Below are 15,758 nucleotides of genomic sequence, written 5' to 3'. Positions count from 1 at the left end.
ATGTGAAGTGTGACCCAGTACTAGCTCCTTCCTGCCTTCATTTCCTGGATCTCTGAAATAAACCTCATCCTTAGATCATTCCTATTATGTTAAATATCAAACCTTTTATCTTGGCAAGACAAACTAGTTGGGCACATGTTTTTCCTACATGGGAAAAGGCAGTGTATTGTTTTCAGGGGCAGCTTAGGTGAGCACTGTGTTCATTGATTTTCTTCTTTGTCTTAGGCGTTCCAGTCCCACCCAACAGTAATGCTTTTTGCACTAATAGCCCTGGAAAAGTTTGCACAAACAAGTAAGTGTTTGCTTAAAATATACTTTACTGGACATGGAGGGGAGAGCAAAGATGTCTCCTAGGAATTGCGGTGGGATTTTTTCCTTTCTGAAGCTCACTCCTGGTTCTGACCAGAGAGCTTTGCTCTGCTCCATTTCTTCCTTGTACATCATATAGCATGTATGTACAGCCTAATAAAACTCCTTCAGCTTTCTGATCCCAGATTCTTGAAGGCTATCTGTTTATGTATTTAAACTGCACCTTCTTTCACCACCTTTTTGTTATACTTCTGTTGACCCTTTTCTCCCCACATTTATTGCTCTCTCTTTCAACTCTAGGTGAAAATAAAATGACCATTTCTGAGACGTGCATCAGCGACCAACTTGTCTTGTTAGAGAAATGGATGGATAATCCAGACTACTTAAAACGCCAAGTCGGTTTCTGTGCTCAGTGGAGTTTAGATAATCTGTGTAAGTAAGACTATATTGTTTTCCACTTGCAATAAAGGAGTCTAGCTTTAAAATTCAATGTTTTATTTAGACATTTAAGCAAACAATGAGACATGTATAATAAGCTGCCTGGATAAAACCAGAAGGTTTATGGGCCTGTAGCTACTGCTGAATTGGGGCGACTTAGCCTAGAAACAGTACAGCTCAAAGGGAGGGGATGGTAAGAAGGTTTGCCTTGAGGGAGCTTCCAAAACCCTTTGTTGGGAAAAGTCCCCCTAATAAAATTCATCTAGCATCACTTCTGAATATTTCTTTTGTCCCTGCGTTTGTTGTTGAATCTGTCAGAGGCAATTTTCACAGTGGGAGGTAAGTGAAATATACAACCTTCAGAGGCACAACTTGCTACAACTTGCTGTGGAAAGCCTATAGCCCCAAGCAGATGTCTGCCTTGCATTGTTGAAAGCGTATTTTTGCTTTCAGCCAGAAGAAAGGCAACAGACGAGTGCATTTTGCTTGTTGTTCAACATCTTTTAATCAACTTGCTTTAGACAACTTATACACAGCTTGGGACTCTGGCCCACTTTGCAAGGTACTCTGAATGTGTAGTTAAGCAAACCACTGTAACCATGAAGGCTAAAGCAGCAGATGTTCCCAAGAATGCAGAAGGAGCATCCATATGCAGTGGCAACTGTGTTGCTCTGGTTATAAATGCATCGTCTTGGCCAGTGAGAGATGTGAGCTGTGTTTTGCATGACTGATAACTGCCACAGTAGATGGTCTGACTTCCAAATTTACTCCTTTTTCCCTCTTGCAGTTTTGAAAGAAGGAAGACAGTTTACGTATGAGAAAGTTGACTTGACCCATGTTAATGCCATGCTAAATAGTAATGATGTCAGTGAATACCTTAAGATCTCACCACATGGTTTGGAGGTAGGTTTTTGTGTGCCTTTTACTACTTAGATGTTACACATTCGTCACCTCCCTGAACTGCAGGAGTAGTAATAGGTTTGGTTTCATTTGGATGAAAGGACTCTAGATACTTTGGTGACTAGGCAGTTTGAATGCTATCTATGGTGCAAAAGAGAGTCAGCACCACTGAGCAGCACTGGCCTAGATGCCATTTCCATGATAGATTATAACCAAAATCTGTGTCATGCTGGTGTAGTGTAAATCTACACTCATGTCATTAAGGGGTATGCAAAGGGATCATGCAGGACCTTTGAGACGAAAGAAGTTGTAGCATGAGTTTTCGTAGATTGGTTGTGGTGGCTGTGCTGCACAATCCTTCCACTGAATGCCGACTTTGTGCATCAGATTGTGTACCTGCAAGTGCCCTTCCTGTTTCCACAATCCCAGTGGATTGAAGGCACTGATCAGTAGTTACGCACCATCCAAGAATGCACAACTGTAAGTGCAGCAGTTACACTTGCAGGTTCCATTTTGTTTTTCTAGGCCCGATGCGACGCCTCGTCTTTTGAAAGCGTCCGGTGTACATTCTGCGTGGATTCTGGAGTTTGGTATTACGAAGTCACAGTCATTACGTCTGGAGTCATGCAAATAGGATGGGCTACCAAAGACAGCAAATTTCTCAACCATGTAAGTCCTGCTTTCTCCCATTGGAAATTGCCCATTACTGCACCGATGCCCACATGAACGTCTTTCATTCCAGCATTGACTGTGTTAGATCAGGTCCACCAAAAGTATAGTGTGAGTTTGAACATGATATTGCCGCCCCTGGTTAAAGCAAACGATAGTTAGCGTTGATATCTCTGTGCAGTTGAAGTGACCTCAAAGTTAATGCTAAAAAGTGGGGAAAGGATAGAATTTTTGTTAGGGAGACAGCATATGTTCCTAATCCCTTAACCATATAGACAGACCATGAAAGCCTTAAGCGTGATTAAGAGATTAGAAAATTCTTGTCTCCACTGTGTCTCAAATTCTCCTGACTGTTTACATAAATCATGTGTGAGGCACAACTGGGAACAGAAAAGACAGCGCCTGATGTGCCCTTTTTGTCTGTTGATAGAACTGGTGAGATGTGACATACTTCCTTTGTGTAGTAAATTTTGATCTTTTGTTATAAACTTTCCTCTAGAACTGGAGCTTCCCCCCTCTGAATCTTTAGCTTGCCTATGAGAAATGCAGAGTGATGGCAAAAGTCATAGCATATGTGTCAGGTGCACAAGATATAGGATTTAGATAGCAAGGTAGGCAAACAGAAGAAAGATATGAATCAAGAAGTTCCTGCTTCCAAGGCAATCTGTTCCACTCCAAACAGCTGTCACATCCAGAAATTGTTTTAAGTGAAATCTCTCTTCTTGTCATTTGCATCCATTGGTTTTTTTTCTTAGTCACTGGAGAAACAGAGACCAAGCTTGCTCCATCTTCTGTATCATATCCCTTCAGATATTTAGAGATGGGTATGCTATCAAGCTTCCCATTAACTTACCTTGAAATCTGAGTCCATATTGAAGGTACCAGATAGAATCTAATCTTTGCATCAGACCCTTGAAAGGATGAAGGACAAGACCTGGAACAGGAATGGGCATCCTGGAGAGGTTCAAGGAGCTAGCCAAACTGTGGGAGCCCTGGCCAGTGGGCCTTTCCAGTTCTGGGATTCATCCCACGTATGTCAGCTGCATGAGATCACACTACAGGGAAACAATTCTTGAATGAATGGAAGAGCTAACCCACAGGGCTAAGCACAGTTGGCAGTTGGAAGAGTGGAGTCAGACAATGGATCAAGTGTTTGGATCTGTATTCAGATCTCATCTTTGGAACAAATAGTTCTCTTACCAGGCTCTCCATCTGCTAAAACGAAACAGGTTGATAACCTTATGCATCTACGCTTATTCAAAAGAGTTTATTTGCTTTTTTGAAAACATAAAAATGAAAACCTCTACATTTGCGATGGCTACTAGTTCTTTCATGCCACAAGAAAATTAAACGCTACATTATGTTTCTCCCTGAAGGAAGGTTATGGTATTGGGGACGATGAGTACTCCTGCGCATACGACGGCTGCCGGCAGCTGATCTGGTATAATGCCAGAAGTAAACCGCATTCCCATCCGTGCTGGAAGGAAGGTAACTCCTCCACTCCCACCTTGTCACACTTATTCTTGCCTTCTGCCTTTGCTGAATAATTGCTTAGATCTCCCTCAAGAGAGCATAAATTTAGCAATTTGGACGTCTGCTCTTAAAGACCCAGTCCCTGCATTCAGAAGAATTCATGCTTGGGTTTTGAGGCATCTGTTTTCTTCTGGCAGTAGGCCTATGGGAGGGTGAGGAGTGGGATGGCAAAGTGTGTGTGCATCCATAATAGTGTTTTTACCCAAATCTCTAACAACCTTTGTGTTTCTTTCCTTTATGGTTGACTGAAGGTGACACAATAGGATTTTTACTAGACCTGCAGGACAAGAAAATGATTTTTTATTTAAACGGGAACCAGCTTCCAGCTGAGAAGCAAGTCTTTTCTTCTGCTGTGTAAGTACATAGTCCTCTTGATGGTAATAAAAAACAAACAACAAACCCATACATGTTATTTGCAAAAAGCCATCAAACATTTACCTCTTTGGTTGCATAGAAGCATTCACCATTTTGACATGGAAGCAATAAGGAACTTGTGTAGTTGCCAGTGAAGATGTTACTTGACTCAGACCTAGGCTTGCCATATTGCTTCTTTGACTGCTGGTGCAGTAGTCCTCCTCTCCTTTGTTGAACTGGCCAGCTCCTACAAGTTCTCCTTCCTGGAAACCCAGGTGGCATGAAGAGGCTAGGATGAGGTTTTGAAAGCGCACTGTTTTGAAAGAGGAAGACTTGCCAAAAGTGTAAATGAGATGGATGGGCACCAGGTTGAGGAGAAGATGGAGCTAAGGGGAAGAGAAGGTGGAAGAGAAGCACTGAAAAGCCTGGAAGCAGGGAGGGTTTGTGTTGGTGTCATGAAGAAGGGAAAGGAAAGAATCACAGATGCTGACCAGGAGCAGAAACACATTGGGATCTCAGCCAGTCTCGAGGAGTGTTTGTTACAGAGATGGTTCTGTACATTATCGTGTCTTCATAGTCTATTAGTGGGAAGAGCATAGTGTCAGACAACATAACTAGTTGCACACTGATATTTCACTCCTTTCCCCTGTAGGTCTGGCTTCTTCGCTGCAGCTAGTTTCATGTCGTATCAACAGTGCGAGTTCAACTTTGGAGCAAAACCTTTCAAATACCCCCCATCAGCTAAATTTAGCACCTTTAACAACTATGCCTTCCTGACAGCAGAAGAGAAAATCATTTTACCAAGGTAATGTTTTCTGCTTGTCGGTACATGAAACTGAAGCGCTGGGATCAGTTCTGAACTTTGTTAGAATTTCACCCATTTGGATATGATAAACAGATGACTAGCCGTAAGATTTTCTGAGCCTCAAGTCTCAGATGCCTGCAGCTTGTATTGGAGGACAAATGAGTTCACTTTAAAGCTGCTTAAAGCTCAGAAAATGAATGGGGAGGGGATGGGGATGAAACACACCTCCTTGGTTCCCTCTGTATTCACATACACAAAATCCTGAACAGAACTAGAAGTCTTTCTCTCTAACCACAAGGACTAGAAAATTATTTTGTGTTTCAGAGGTGGCATTTTTATGCCCTTGAGTAAGTCATACTTGCCCAGCCCCAGAAGAAGACAAAAGCAAACCCCTTCTGAACAAATATTGCCAAGAGAACTGCTGTGCACAGTGATGGCATATATAATCATGTACCTTTATTTTAAGCATTTGTTGTTATCCTGACATTATTTGCGTCAATACTTGAGGCCCGTGTCTTCATTTTTCCTCTCCAGACACAGACGCCTGGCCTTGTTGAAGCAAGTGAGCATCCGAGAAAACTGCTGCACCCTTTGCTGTGATGAAATAGCTGACACAGAACTCAGACCATGTGGACACAGGTACTATTAATACCATTTGCCTGTATTATGGTTTTTGAGGCTTGCCCTATGTTGCTTGCCTTGGTCTGGCATAGGTATGTCTCTTTTTATTGGGTTTATATCTTACTTTTCTCACAAATATAGAAATAAAGGCAGCTCACAGGGATATTAATTACCATATATACTCAACTATAAGTTGACCTCATGTATCTAAGTCGAGGGCAAGTTTTAGGGCCAAAATTATGGACTTTGCTATGACCCGTGGATCAGTTGAGGATAAAATTGAGGGGCATATAGCAAAGGATCTAAAAGATGAAGCAAAGCAAAACAATGTCAAAGAACTTACAAACGTCCTGCAGACGTAACTCTTTGCACTTACTCTTAAGGCTGGATGGATGAGAGACTAGAAAGGGTCAGTGCTTCACATATTATACGCTTTCTTTTCACCAGGAGAGGGTTCCTTCTTTTAAAAATAAGAGTTAAGATACAATACTTACATTGACCCACGGATAAGTCAACTCAGGTTTTTTGGGGGGTCCATTTTTTGACCTAAATTTCTAGACTTATACATGAGTATATACAGGTATGTAAGGGACACTATTTTGCTATGCTGTTATATTTAATGGGACTTGAGCATCCATGGATATCATTATCCACGGGGGATCCTAGATCATATACATCTGCTTATGACCAAACCCCAGCAGATAACAAGGACCCATTGTACAAGGTTGTGAGTTCAATACCAGCCAGGGGTCAGGGTCGACTCGGCCTGGCGTCCTCCCACAGGTTGCTAAAATGAATACCTAGCTTGTTGGGGACAACTGGCTTATTTATTTTTATTCATTTACGGTATTTATACCCCACCCTTCATCTCTAAAGGCTCTCAGAGCAGCTTACAATTATTATTATTATTATTATTATTATTATTATTATTATTAATTACACAGTCCCCTGCCCTCGGGCTTACAATCTAAAAAGACACAATGCAAAAGGAGATGGAAATGGTGGTGGGGAAGAGGATCAAGTCTGGCAGGCTTACACATTGTGAACCGCTTAGGGCTGTGATGTCCAAACTGTGGCCATCCAGGTGTTTTGGACCACAGCTCCCAGCATCCCAGACCATTGTCCAAGGTGGCTGAGGCTTCTGGGAGCTGAAGTCCAAAACACCTGGAGGGCCAGAGTTTGGACATCACTGGCTTAGGGCGTGTTTAAGTGTACCGATAAGCGGTATAGAAACATGTACAGTGTGCCCGCGTCATACGCGGCTTTCAACATATGTTGAAAGCTGCGCTGGGAGAAGGGGTGGCATGTCCCATAAGGGGGCATATGCCTGTGGTGCATGCGTGCTGCTGCGTACACAAGCCCCATTCGTTTAAATGGGCCTTGAGCATAAGCGGAATTCCCTTTATGCAGGGGAGTCCAGAATGGATCCCCTGCATAAAGGAAGGGCAGACTGTACTTACTATTGCTATTGCCTTATTGTCTTGTTTCGTGTCATCCTTCCAGCGACCTGTGCATGGAATGTGCCTTGCAGCTAGAGACCTGCCCTCTGTGTCGGCAAGAAATACAGACCCGGGTCAGACAGATCGCTCACATTTCATGACACGCAGAGAACCCTTTTGATCTCGCGGACTCGCTGCTCTTCCTTTCCGTTCGGCGCCCGAAGGAAGGAAATGAAGGCAACTCAAGCCGAGCCCCATGTTCGCCGGGAGCCCCAGCCGCGGGCCATTTCCGCAACGGACGGCGCATGGGAACATGTCAAATCACGCTGCTGCCTCAGAGCCGTGGAATGTTTCTTTTAGCAGTAATGAAAGTCGGTGGCGAAACTCGAGTTCCCTGTCGGTTTCTCTCCAGCCAAGATTGCTATAAAAACCCTTACATTTCCTCCCCATCTCTTTAATTCCCCCTCTCTCTTTATTTTTCCTCCTGTTCCTCCTACTTTTGCCTATCATGTACCGAAGGTTTTGCACTGGAAACAACGTACAGCTCACAATAATGTGTATACCAGGGGCATATCTGACTCTCGAGGACATTGTTTTATTTTCTAGCGGTCGTCACGCATCTTCAAAGCAAAGTACCAATATTTCTTGGTCGATGTAGCTTCCTGCTGGTCAGAGACCCTTCTGTATTGTTATTATTATTATTGTTGTTATTATTATTTTGTTTGGGGGGGGGGACACAGTCGACATGAATATGTTCAAAGGCTTGAAAAATCTTACATGAAGAAACTGATTTGTAAAGACGGTATGAAGACTATAGAAGAACCCAAGCTTGGTTTTTTCGGTAACTCTGTGATTCCAAAGAACATGGATTGTCGTTTTTCGTTCTTTGATTCCTTCGATTTCAGTCCCTGCGTTTTTGGTTGTAACTAATTTCCAGGAGGAGGAATCCGTATATAACTTGCAGTGCCAGACTGGAGAGTTAGTTTGATAGCCTCAGTATTTTTTATGGTACCATTGATCATTGTGCTTAATTTTGTTTTTGTTTTTTTAAATTTCGATATCTGTTCTTGCAAATCCTGTACGTTTTTGGAAATGTTGGAACTATATAGATCTCAAGATCTGGAAAGAAAATGCGGAGCAAATGTGTTAAACTGTTGTTTTGGAAGAAAAAAAAATACATGTTTGAATAGCAAGTCAGCCTTAGGTGGGTTATGTTACTGTTTTCTTCCATCTGGATCCTAATGCATTTAAAATTAGGTTTTTGGCTTTCAGCTGCACTCCCCAAACTGTGCCCTTTAAGAGATTTTGGACTTCAACTCCCAGAAGCCTCGGCCATGTTGGTCAATAGCCTGGGATTCTGGGAATTGTAGTCCAAAATCCCTTAAAGAGCACAGTTTGGAAACCACTGAAATAATACAATATATAATATAACATAATATAATTAATATAGTGGTCCCCAAACTGTGCCCTTTAAGAGATTTTGGACTTCAGCTCCCAGAAGCCTCAGCCATGTTGGCCAGTAGCCAGGGATTCTGGGAGCTGAAGTCCAAAATCCTTTAAAGAGCATAGTCTGATAAAGCCTGGGAGGGAAAGGGGGAAGGATCTTGTTTCTGATTGGTCGGAGTCCGCTAACAAGCGTGAGCAGCGACCAATCAAAGGAGAGAGACCGGGAAAGGGATGGGTTCTTGTTTTTGAGTGACATGAGTCCGCTAACAAAGCCAGGGATGGAAGGGGGTAACGGGGCGGGCTCTCGTTTCTGATTGGCCGGAAGTCACTAACGAGCGTGAAGAGAAGCCAGTGGAGAGAGACCGAGAATGGGGTGGGCTGCTGAGTCGGCTAACACAAAGCCAGGGAGGAAAGGGGGCGGGCTTTTGTTTTTTATTGGTGGGAGGCCGCTAACAAGCGTCAGCAGTGACCAATGGGCTCCTGCTTCTGAGTGACCGGAGTCTGCTAACAAAGCCAGGGAAGGACAGGGGGCGGGCTCTTGTTCCTGATTGGTGGGAGGCCGCTAACAAGCGTGAAAGGGAGCCAATTGAGAGAGAGAATGGGAAACTTGCTAGTGACGGACTTCCTGTCTCAACATGCCGGAAGTGGCGGTTGCCTAGGCGACGAGTGGAGGCCTAGGAGGACGTCGAGGGCCCTGTTTGAAGTTTTCAACGCCCTTTATGGAGAGGGCTTTGCCCTCGGCTGCGGAGGTGAGCGACGAGGGCTGAGGGAGGAGAACCGGGGCACAGCTACGCCGAGGGACTGACGCGCCTCGATTCCGCTCCCGCTCCTAGACATCCCAGGGTTCCACAGGAAGGGGCCTTGTTGTTGTGTTGCCTTCAAGTTCCCTCGCCTTCTCCTCTCCTGGGGCATCCTGGGAATTGTAGTCCGTTGTGGCCTCAGAGCTCTCTCTGCCAGAGAAGGGCTCAGTGCCTGACAAAAACTCCATTTCCCAGGATCCCCCAGGAGAGAGTCAAAGCCCCGAATAGATGTCTGTCTCTGCCGCGTCGAAAGCTCTCCTTCGCCGAAACAGGTGGAAGCGCCGCGATGGAAGCCTTAGAAGAGGAGCGCTGCGGCATCGCCAGGTAAGTCCTCCGTTCCCTATGAGCCTCTTGGGGACTGGGCTCCAAAGAGCAGGAGGGGCTCAAAGAGAGGCAGCCAGGGAACCCTGGGGAAGGTAGTTTTGGACCTTGGCAGTGAACATGTTGCTGCCGCCCAGTTTTCCTGCTTGAGTCCAAAGGCTGGTCTTAAAGGCTGGGAGCTCTAGTGTTACTGTGATCAAGGCATCCCCAAAGGCTGCCCTCCTCGAGGGCTATGCTCTCTCTCTCCTCAAGAGATGGCAGACCAATAAGGCTTTCCTTTCTACCCGCCTTTTCTGCAGCAAGACAGTCTCAGACCAGAAGGATCTCCAGAGAAGGACTGGCTGGCAATAGGGAAGGAAGCCTTCCTTCGTCTCCTTATTCCCGCTTAATGACAAGGGAACGGATCAGAGTCTCAGCCAGTTGCAGTCTGAACAGGGAGACTAAAAGGGCGAAGGGTCTGGAAACCATGAAGCCCAATGAGGAAGGACTTAGGGAACTCTGGGGACCTTTAGCTGGAGAAGAGAAGGTCAAGAGGCGATATCATGGCCCTGTTTAAGTGTTTGAAGGGAGGCCCTATTGAGGAGGGAGGGAGGGAGGGAGGGAGCTTGTTTTCTGCTGCTCCAGAGAATGGGACCCAATGGAGCAATGGATGCAACTCCAGGGAAAGAGATTCCAGCTCAACATTAGGAGGGACTTCCTGAGAGTAAGGGCTGTTTGACAGAGGAACGCACTCCATCCTTGGAGGTCTTTTAAGCAGAGGCTGGATGGACATCTGTCAATGGGGATGCTTTGATTGAGGGTTCCTGCATGGCAGAAGAATGGGGTTGGACTGGATCAGGGCCCTTCTTGGGGTCTCTTCCAACTCTGTGCTTCTGTAATTCAGGTCCAACCTACAGATGTCGGTCAGTAAAGTGTTTCAGGAGGCTCAATAGTGAGGTTACCTCTTTGGTGGCACAGAAGAGCAGCACAGTGAAAGGATGCTTCCTTTCCGTAACGGTTGAGTTTGAAGAAATGGCAGCCGTGCAGCGGAGGTTGGAAAGGCCGGTCCGTTCTGTAGCATGTAGCATTGGGAATGGTCCCAGTGGAGAAACCTTATCCGTGCCTCAGCGCATGAAACCTCATCTTGGCAATGAGTGCCGCTTCAACACTGTGGCTGAAACGCCTTGAATCCGAGGAGGTGACAATGTGCGTTTGACCTCCCAGGGACACTAAAGTCTGACCTGCCTTTCTCTTGATTTTAGTCCTTCGCTTTCTGATGCTGAATTTGACGCCGTCGTCGGGTCGTTGGAAGACATCATCATCCGTAAGTTATGCCCTGGATAGCGTTGGTTGAACAAAGGGCCTGCACCAAGCAGCCTTCTCTCTCATCTTTAGGTGATGGGCTAAAGCTGTAGCATTGTGAACACAGTCGCCTCTCCTTTCTCACAGACTTGAGATCCTTGTTCATGATTCACGGAGGGGCGTGAATCCATTATTCTCAATGGGGCCCACCCCTGCGGCACATGCCCTGCACTCGCTCACAGGCACGTGCCCCATTCAAGCCTATGGACTTGAATATCTGAATCTCCTTTTTATGGGTGGTCTGGAATGGATCCCCCACAAAAACGGAGGGATGACTGTATTGGGCTAGGAAACCAGGGTTCAGTTCCCTGTAGCCTTTGGTGAGTCTCACTCTCAATGCCAGTGGAAGGCAGTGGCAAATGCATGTTGAATTCTCCAAGGAACTGGATCTGTCCTCTTTTGCTTATTCAGCTCTATAACCTTGATGAAGCCTGTCCTAGTGCTGAGCCTTATTTAGGCCTATGCAAGAACTCTTTGTTTGGTAGGAGGCTCACCTCGCCAGCAAGAAGTATCTGCTGTTACTTAGACTGCGCCCCAGTTTTGCTGCAGCTGTGCTGTTGTCACGGCCGACGCGGGGCACAATGTACTGGACTGCAAGTCGATGACAAGCGCGCCCATGAATGTGCCTACTGTCTGTCGGCTCAATGGCCACACTGAGCGCAACTGTTTTGTGATTTCAGATGATGACTTCCAGCTAATACAAAGAAGCTTCATGGATAAATACTACCAAGAGTTTGATGATACCGAGGAAAATAAGCTAATCTACACTCCTATTTTTAATGAATACGTAAGTGTGTGTGTGTGTGTGCGCGCATGTGTTTGGGTTTGTTCATCTTCTCTTTTTTTTCACATGTTGATGAACTTTGTCTTTCAAAGGTTTGCCATCCCATGAGTTTCTGTGGGGCTTAGCAGTTCACTTAACTTGCGTTTTCATATTGGCAGGGATGTTGGATATTTAAGCCTCTGTTGTACACTGAAAGGGGTGAAGCTTCATTGCAGATGCTGTAGGCCAGATATTCACAGGCAGCGGAAACCAGAGCCTTGGATGCAGCCCTTTTGAGGTTGGGGTTATTAGCATTTTCCACTCTCTCTCTATAAAATAACTCTTCTCCTTGCCCTCTGTCAACAGTGAGATGATAGACGACAGACTGTTCCTTCCGTCATCTTCAGCTGGAAATAATAATACTGTACAATATTCCCCATTTCAGATCTGTCTGGTTGAGAAATATATTGAAGACAAGCTCTTGGACAGGTTTCCAGGTTTCAGCATGTCTGCCTTCACCTTGTCACTACAGTAAGCTGGATGTTTCCTGTTACGCTTTGTGCTGTTCATCTTAATTATTCTCTTTATGCTTAAGTGGCTTTAAAAACTATTGGTGGGAGTGTGGAAGGGTGAGCCTGTGCCCTTGCAGACCTTCGCCTGTCTGTATTGCCCCGTCTTCCAAGATCTGCAGCAGACCCTTCTGTTCATGGTGCTGTCTGTATTCTGAGATGAGGTCAAGCACTGTTTGGCACAGCAATCTTTCATTCTTGTCCTTACAAATATGGAATACTCTTCTGGGATGGGTAATTTGTTGGGGTGCCGGAGCAGTGCCCCAACAAACTACCCTTCCCAGGATTCCATAGCCTTGAGCCAGGGCAGTCCAAGTGGTGTTGAATCAAACTAGATTATTTCTCCGATGTGGACTCCAGATTAAAACCCAATTTGTTTGCCACTCCATTAAGAGCAGGGCTCCCCTCTTCAATGCCTTTAAACAATTTGGAGTGCCCTTTGATGTTTCTAATGGGGTTAATTTCTCACTTGCAGGCAGCACAAGGATGAAATAGCTGAGGATATTTTCGACATGCTTCTCACATTTACAGACTTTTTGGAATTTAAAGAAATGTTTCTGAATTACAGAGCTGTAAGTATTCAGAAATGTGGAAGGCACCCTGAGCAGCCAGACCAGTTGGTCCATCTAAAATGATGGTGTCTCCTCCAGTTTGGCGTGCCAGGTCTTAGCTTCTTCTGTGTGCAAAACTGGCACTCTCTGCTTATAGCAGAAGCTGGAAAAACATGGATTAATGGTCATTGGAGAATAGGAGCTGTGCCAGAGATCACACCTTTTATCCTGCCGATCCCAGAGACTGACAGCACTTGAAAGCCTCTTTCTTTCTTTCTTTCTTTCTTTCTTTCTTTCTTTCTATCTATCTTTCATGAAAATTTAGAGTCTTGGCTTCTGTAGTGAATGCTAGACTCTGTGTGGGATTTCTTGCCCCCAGAATTGCAATGTATAAAAACCCAAGTGTTTGTTACAAACATGTTTCACTTTTTGACTAAAAGCTTGTTATTTAGAAAGGCCATTAAGCCGAGGGTTTCTTTCTGTCTTTTCCCAGGAAAAAGAAGGACGAGGCCTGGACTCAAGTCGCGAGTTGATGGTGATTCCTTTAAGCAAACCTGCCATGCCACCTTCCCAGAACAATCTGCGGCACTAGTCTCTTTGTTCCAGAGCATTGCCTACCTTTCAGATATTGCAAAGAGACAAGCACCATGCCCAGGGTTATAAGCCTAGTGACATCTTGGCAAGTCTGACCTACTCAACGTCTTTTCTTAGGAATTACTTTTTCCCCATGATCAGTGAGCAGTGTCACTTCAGCCCTGTTGCAGTAACGGTCTCTTAGGATCTGGGCTCATGCTGCTCCAGGGTTTTATGTCATGGAGTCTAGCAAATGCAATAATTTTTATTTGAGGGTAGCTGTTTCTTTGGTTTTGGTCCAGAATTGGAATGCAAGTGTTGAACTCACCTTGGGTTGGGAGGGCTTTCATTGCTGAGCCTTTATGAACTCTCAGAACCACAAGACGTCCGGAAAAAGGCTGTTAGTGTAGTTCCAAATGCCACATTTTGACCTTTTAACAATTGTGTGTGTTTGACAGAAATCTTTTACAAGAACATGTCACTTGTCAGTTCACCAGTAATTGTGAATGTGTCTCCGTCATCCACACACACACAGACCTGACTGTTATTCTTTTAATTTGACTTGAAAGGCCTCCACCTGAACTTCACGTTACTCTGGAAATCTGTGTTTCCTTTCTCCTGGGAAGCCTCATACCTAACAGTGTCGGTAACAGTTTGTCCTCTGTCATGGACTGTATTGTGTGCATTGTCAGCATAGTGAAACTTGGTGGTGAAACTTGAAATCAGAAGCTTTCATGGCTTCCAGGATATTTGGGGAATGGTCATTCAGAGATGTTGAGAGTCTTCTCCTCCTCTCCCCCATCCTGTTTTTTTGGTAAGGATAGTATCACAGCTCCCCAGGTCCCTTAATGCTGGTTAAGCTGGTTTTTAGTTAGTGATGTGAACAATTCCCCTACATTACAATTTCAATGTAGTTTTAACTGTTAAGAATTCCCCCGTATCCTTAAGAATTGTTCCCCCCCCCCCCCCAAATACTGTTGAAGCAGTCAGATATGTCCTGAGTGATTAAATTCATTCTGAGCACCAAGTGTTTCCTCAGTGTTGGGATTTCTGAGGTTTTGGTGTGTGGGGTTTTTTTTTATTACACAGAAGACATTTCCTTGCGTCAGTGTCTCTGTAGGCCTGCATCTTTGCTAAACAATTGGGAAACATATGCTGCTACAGCTTCAGTTGCACCTTCAACAAAGCAGCCTTCCTCCTTGGCTATGCCAAATCAGCTGATAATGTGTGCCAGTGGTATTGCACATGTCCACAACCCAAATCTTGCTTGCCCTGATGGAAATCCTGGTAAGAAAAGTGTGATGACTGCTGCCCTCTTGACCTGGTCCTGTCTTTACTAGAAGTAGGTGAGACAACAGTAAGAATGTCTAGATATATTCCAGTCCCTCCTAAAGTCAGCCATAGATACCTAAGGAGGATTTCCCCCCCTAAAAGTGCACAACAATTACTCTGTTAGTGGAGCTTTTAAGCTTTACTTCACCCACCGCCACAGATAAACCAGTGTTACAGACATTTTACCTTGATGTTTGTGTGATACACAGTAGTATGTGCTTAGAAATCCTTGGTTTGGAGCGCATGTTGCCAAGATAAAGGAGTGTGATGTGGAATCGGGGTTTTTATGTTCACTGTTTTTGTGGTGTTTTTCTTTCCCTTTGCGGATTGTGTTTGGCAGCTCAAACTGGAATTGTGAGAATGATACACTGCAATAAGTACCCACTGTAGTTTTTTTCTATGGTCAACATTCATTCAGTGTTCATACGCAGTGAGGAAAATCCCTTTCTCTTTGGAGGCACTACTCTGTCCCTGTTTGGTCTTGCTCTGGTTGAAATTAGCAAGTACATTAATGTGTTTTCAGACAGTGCTGGCAAAGCATGCTAAATCTGTTAAGAACAGTATTTGTCTTGGTATTGTTTAAAATCCAATCTCAGTCCTTCATATCAGCAAATGAATAATAAAGAGTGGAATGCATGATCAGGTTTCCTGTTTCTCCCTTACCTTAAACACCTGTTTAATTTTAAAATCATTGTATTTCAACACCCATGTTTTCAGAACTTGTCCATGCTAGTTAGAAACGATGGGAGATATAGTCTTAACACATCAGGAGGCTCTCGGTTGAAGAAGGCTGGCATAAGTCAGTTGAATTAATTTATATAAAGGCTTTGTGGAATATTTTGCTAAGATGCCCCTGAATCGCTGGAGGAATCTTGGGAACATAAACACTGGAAGCATTGAATATACAACTGCTTGGGAATGCCTTCTGTCAAGAGCTTTCATGAGAACGCCAGTGTTACCTTCCTTGGTGTGTTAATATGTGTCGAGTCGAAAC

At 44.6% G+C, this 15,758-nt stretch overlaps 2 protein-coding genes across 7 annotated transcripts in view; both read left to right on the top strand.

Annotated features, from left to right (window-relative positions):
• The window catches only part of RSPRY1 (ring finger and SPRY domain containing 1), a 34,069-nt gene extending 25,804 nt beyond the window's left edge, over positions 1–8,265 (top strand). For all 5 annotated transcript variants that reach the window (XM_042480832.1, XM_042480835.1, XM_042480833.1 and 2 more), the window contains exons 7-15: positions 226–292; positions 610–741; positions 1,535–1,650; positions 2,173–2,316; positions 3,693–3,804; positions 4,101–4,203; positions 4,856–5,008; positions 5,543–5,647; positions 7,133–8,265. In XM_042480832.1, coding sequence (XP_042336766.1) covers positions 226–292; positions 610–741; positions 1,535–1,650; positions 2,173–2,316; positions 3,693–3,804; positions 4,101–4,203; positions 4,856–5,008; positions 5,543–5,647; positions 7,133–7,229 — 1,029 coding nt within the window. In that variant the 3' untranslated portion in view covers positions 7,230–8,265. The remainder of the gene's footprint in view (positions 1–225; positions 293–609; positions 742–1,534; positions 1,651–2,172; positions 2,317–3,692; positions 3,805–4,100; positions 4,204–4,855; positions 5,009–5,542; positions 5,648–7,132) is intronic.
• An 880-nt stretch (positions 8,266–9,145) lies between these two features.
• LOC121937550 (ADP ribosylation factor like GTPase 2 binding protein) lies at positions 9,146–15,400 on the top strand. 2 transcript variants are annotated; one of them, XM_042480838.1, is made up of 7 exons: positions 9,146–9,263; positions 9,510–9,638; positions 10,877–10,938; positions 11,657–11,763; positions 12,185–12,270; positions 12,784–12,880; positions 13,353–15,400. In XM_042480838.1, the coding sequence occupies exons 2-7, from the start codon at positions 9,601–9,603 to the stop codon at positions 13,449–13,451; spliced, it is 489 nt and encodes a 162-aa protein (XP_042336772.1). In that variant the 5' UTR covers positions 9,146–9,263; positions 9,510–9,600; the 3' UTR covers positions 13,452–15,400. The 2 variants fall into 2 exon arrangements, with proteins under 2 accessions (XP_042336772.1, XP_042336773.1); XM_042480839.1 differs by having other exon boundaries at positions 9,160–9,638.
• Positions 15,401–15,758: the final 358 nt, after the last annotated feature.

Source organism: Sceloporus undulatus, chromosome 8 (assembly GCF_019175285.1).
Source record: "Sceloporus undulatus isolate JIND9_A2432 ecotype Alabama chromosome 8, SceUnd_v1.1, whole genome shotgun sequence".
In the NCBI taxonomy this organism is placed as follows: domain Eukaryota; kingdom Metazoa; phylum Chordata; class Lepidosauria; order Squamata; family Phrynosomatidae; genus Sceloporus; species Sceloporus undulatus.
The sequence above is the reverse complement of the archived record's forward strand: the minus strand, read 5'-3'. Positions and strand labels throughout refer to the sequence as shown.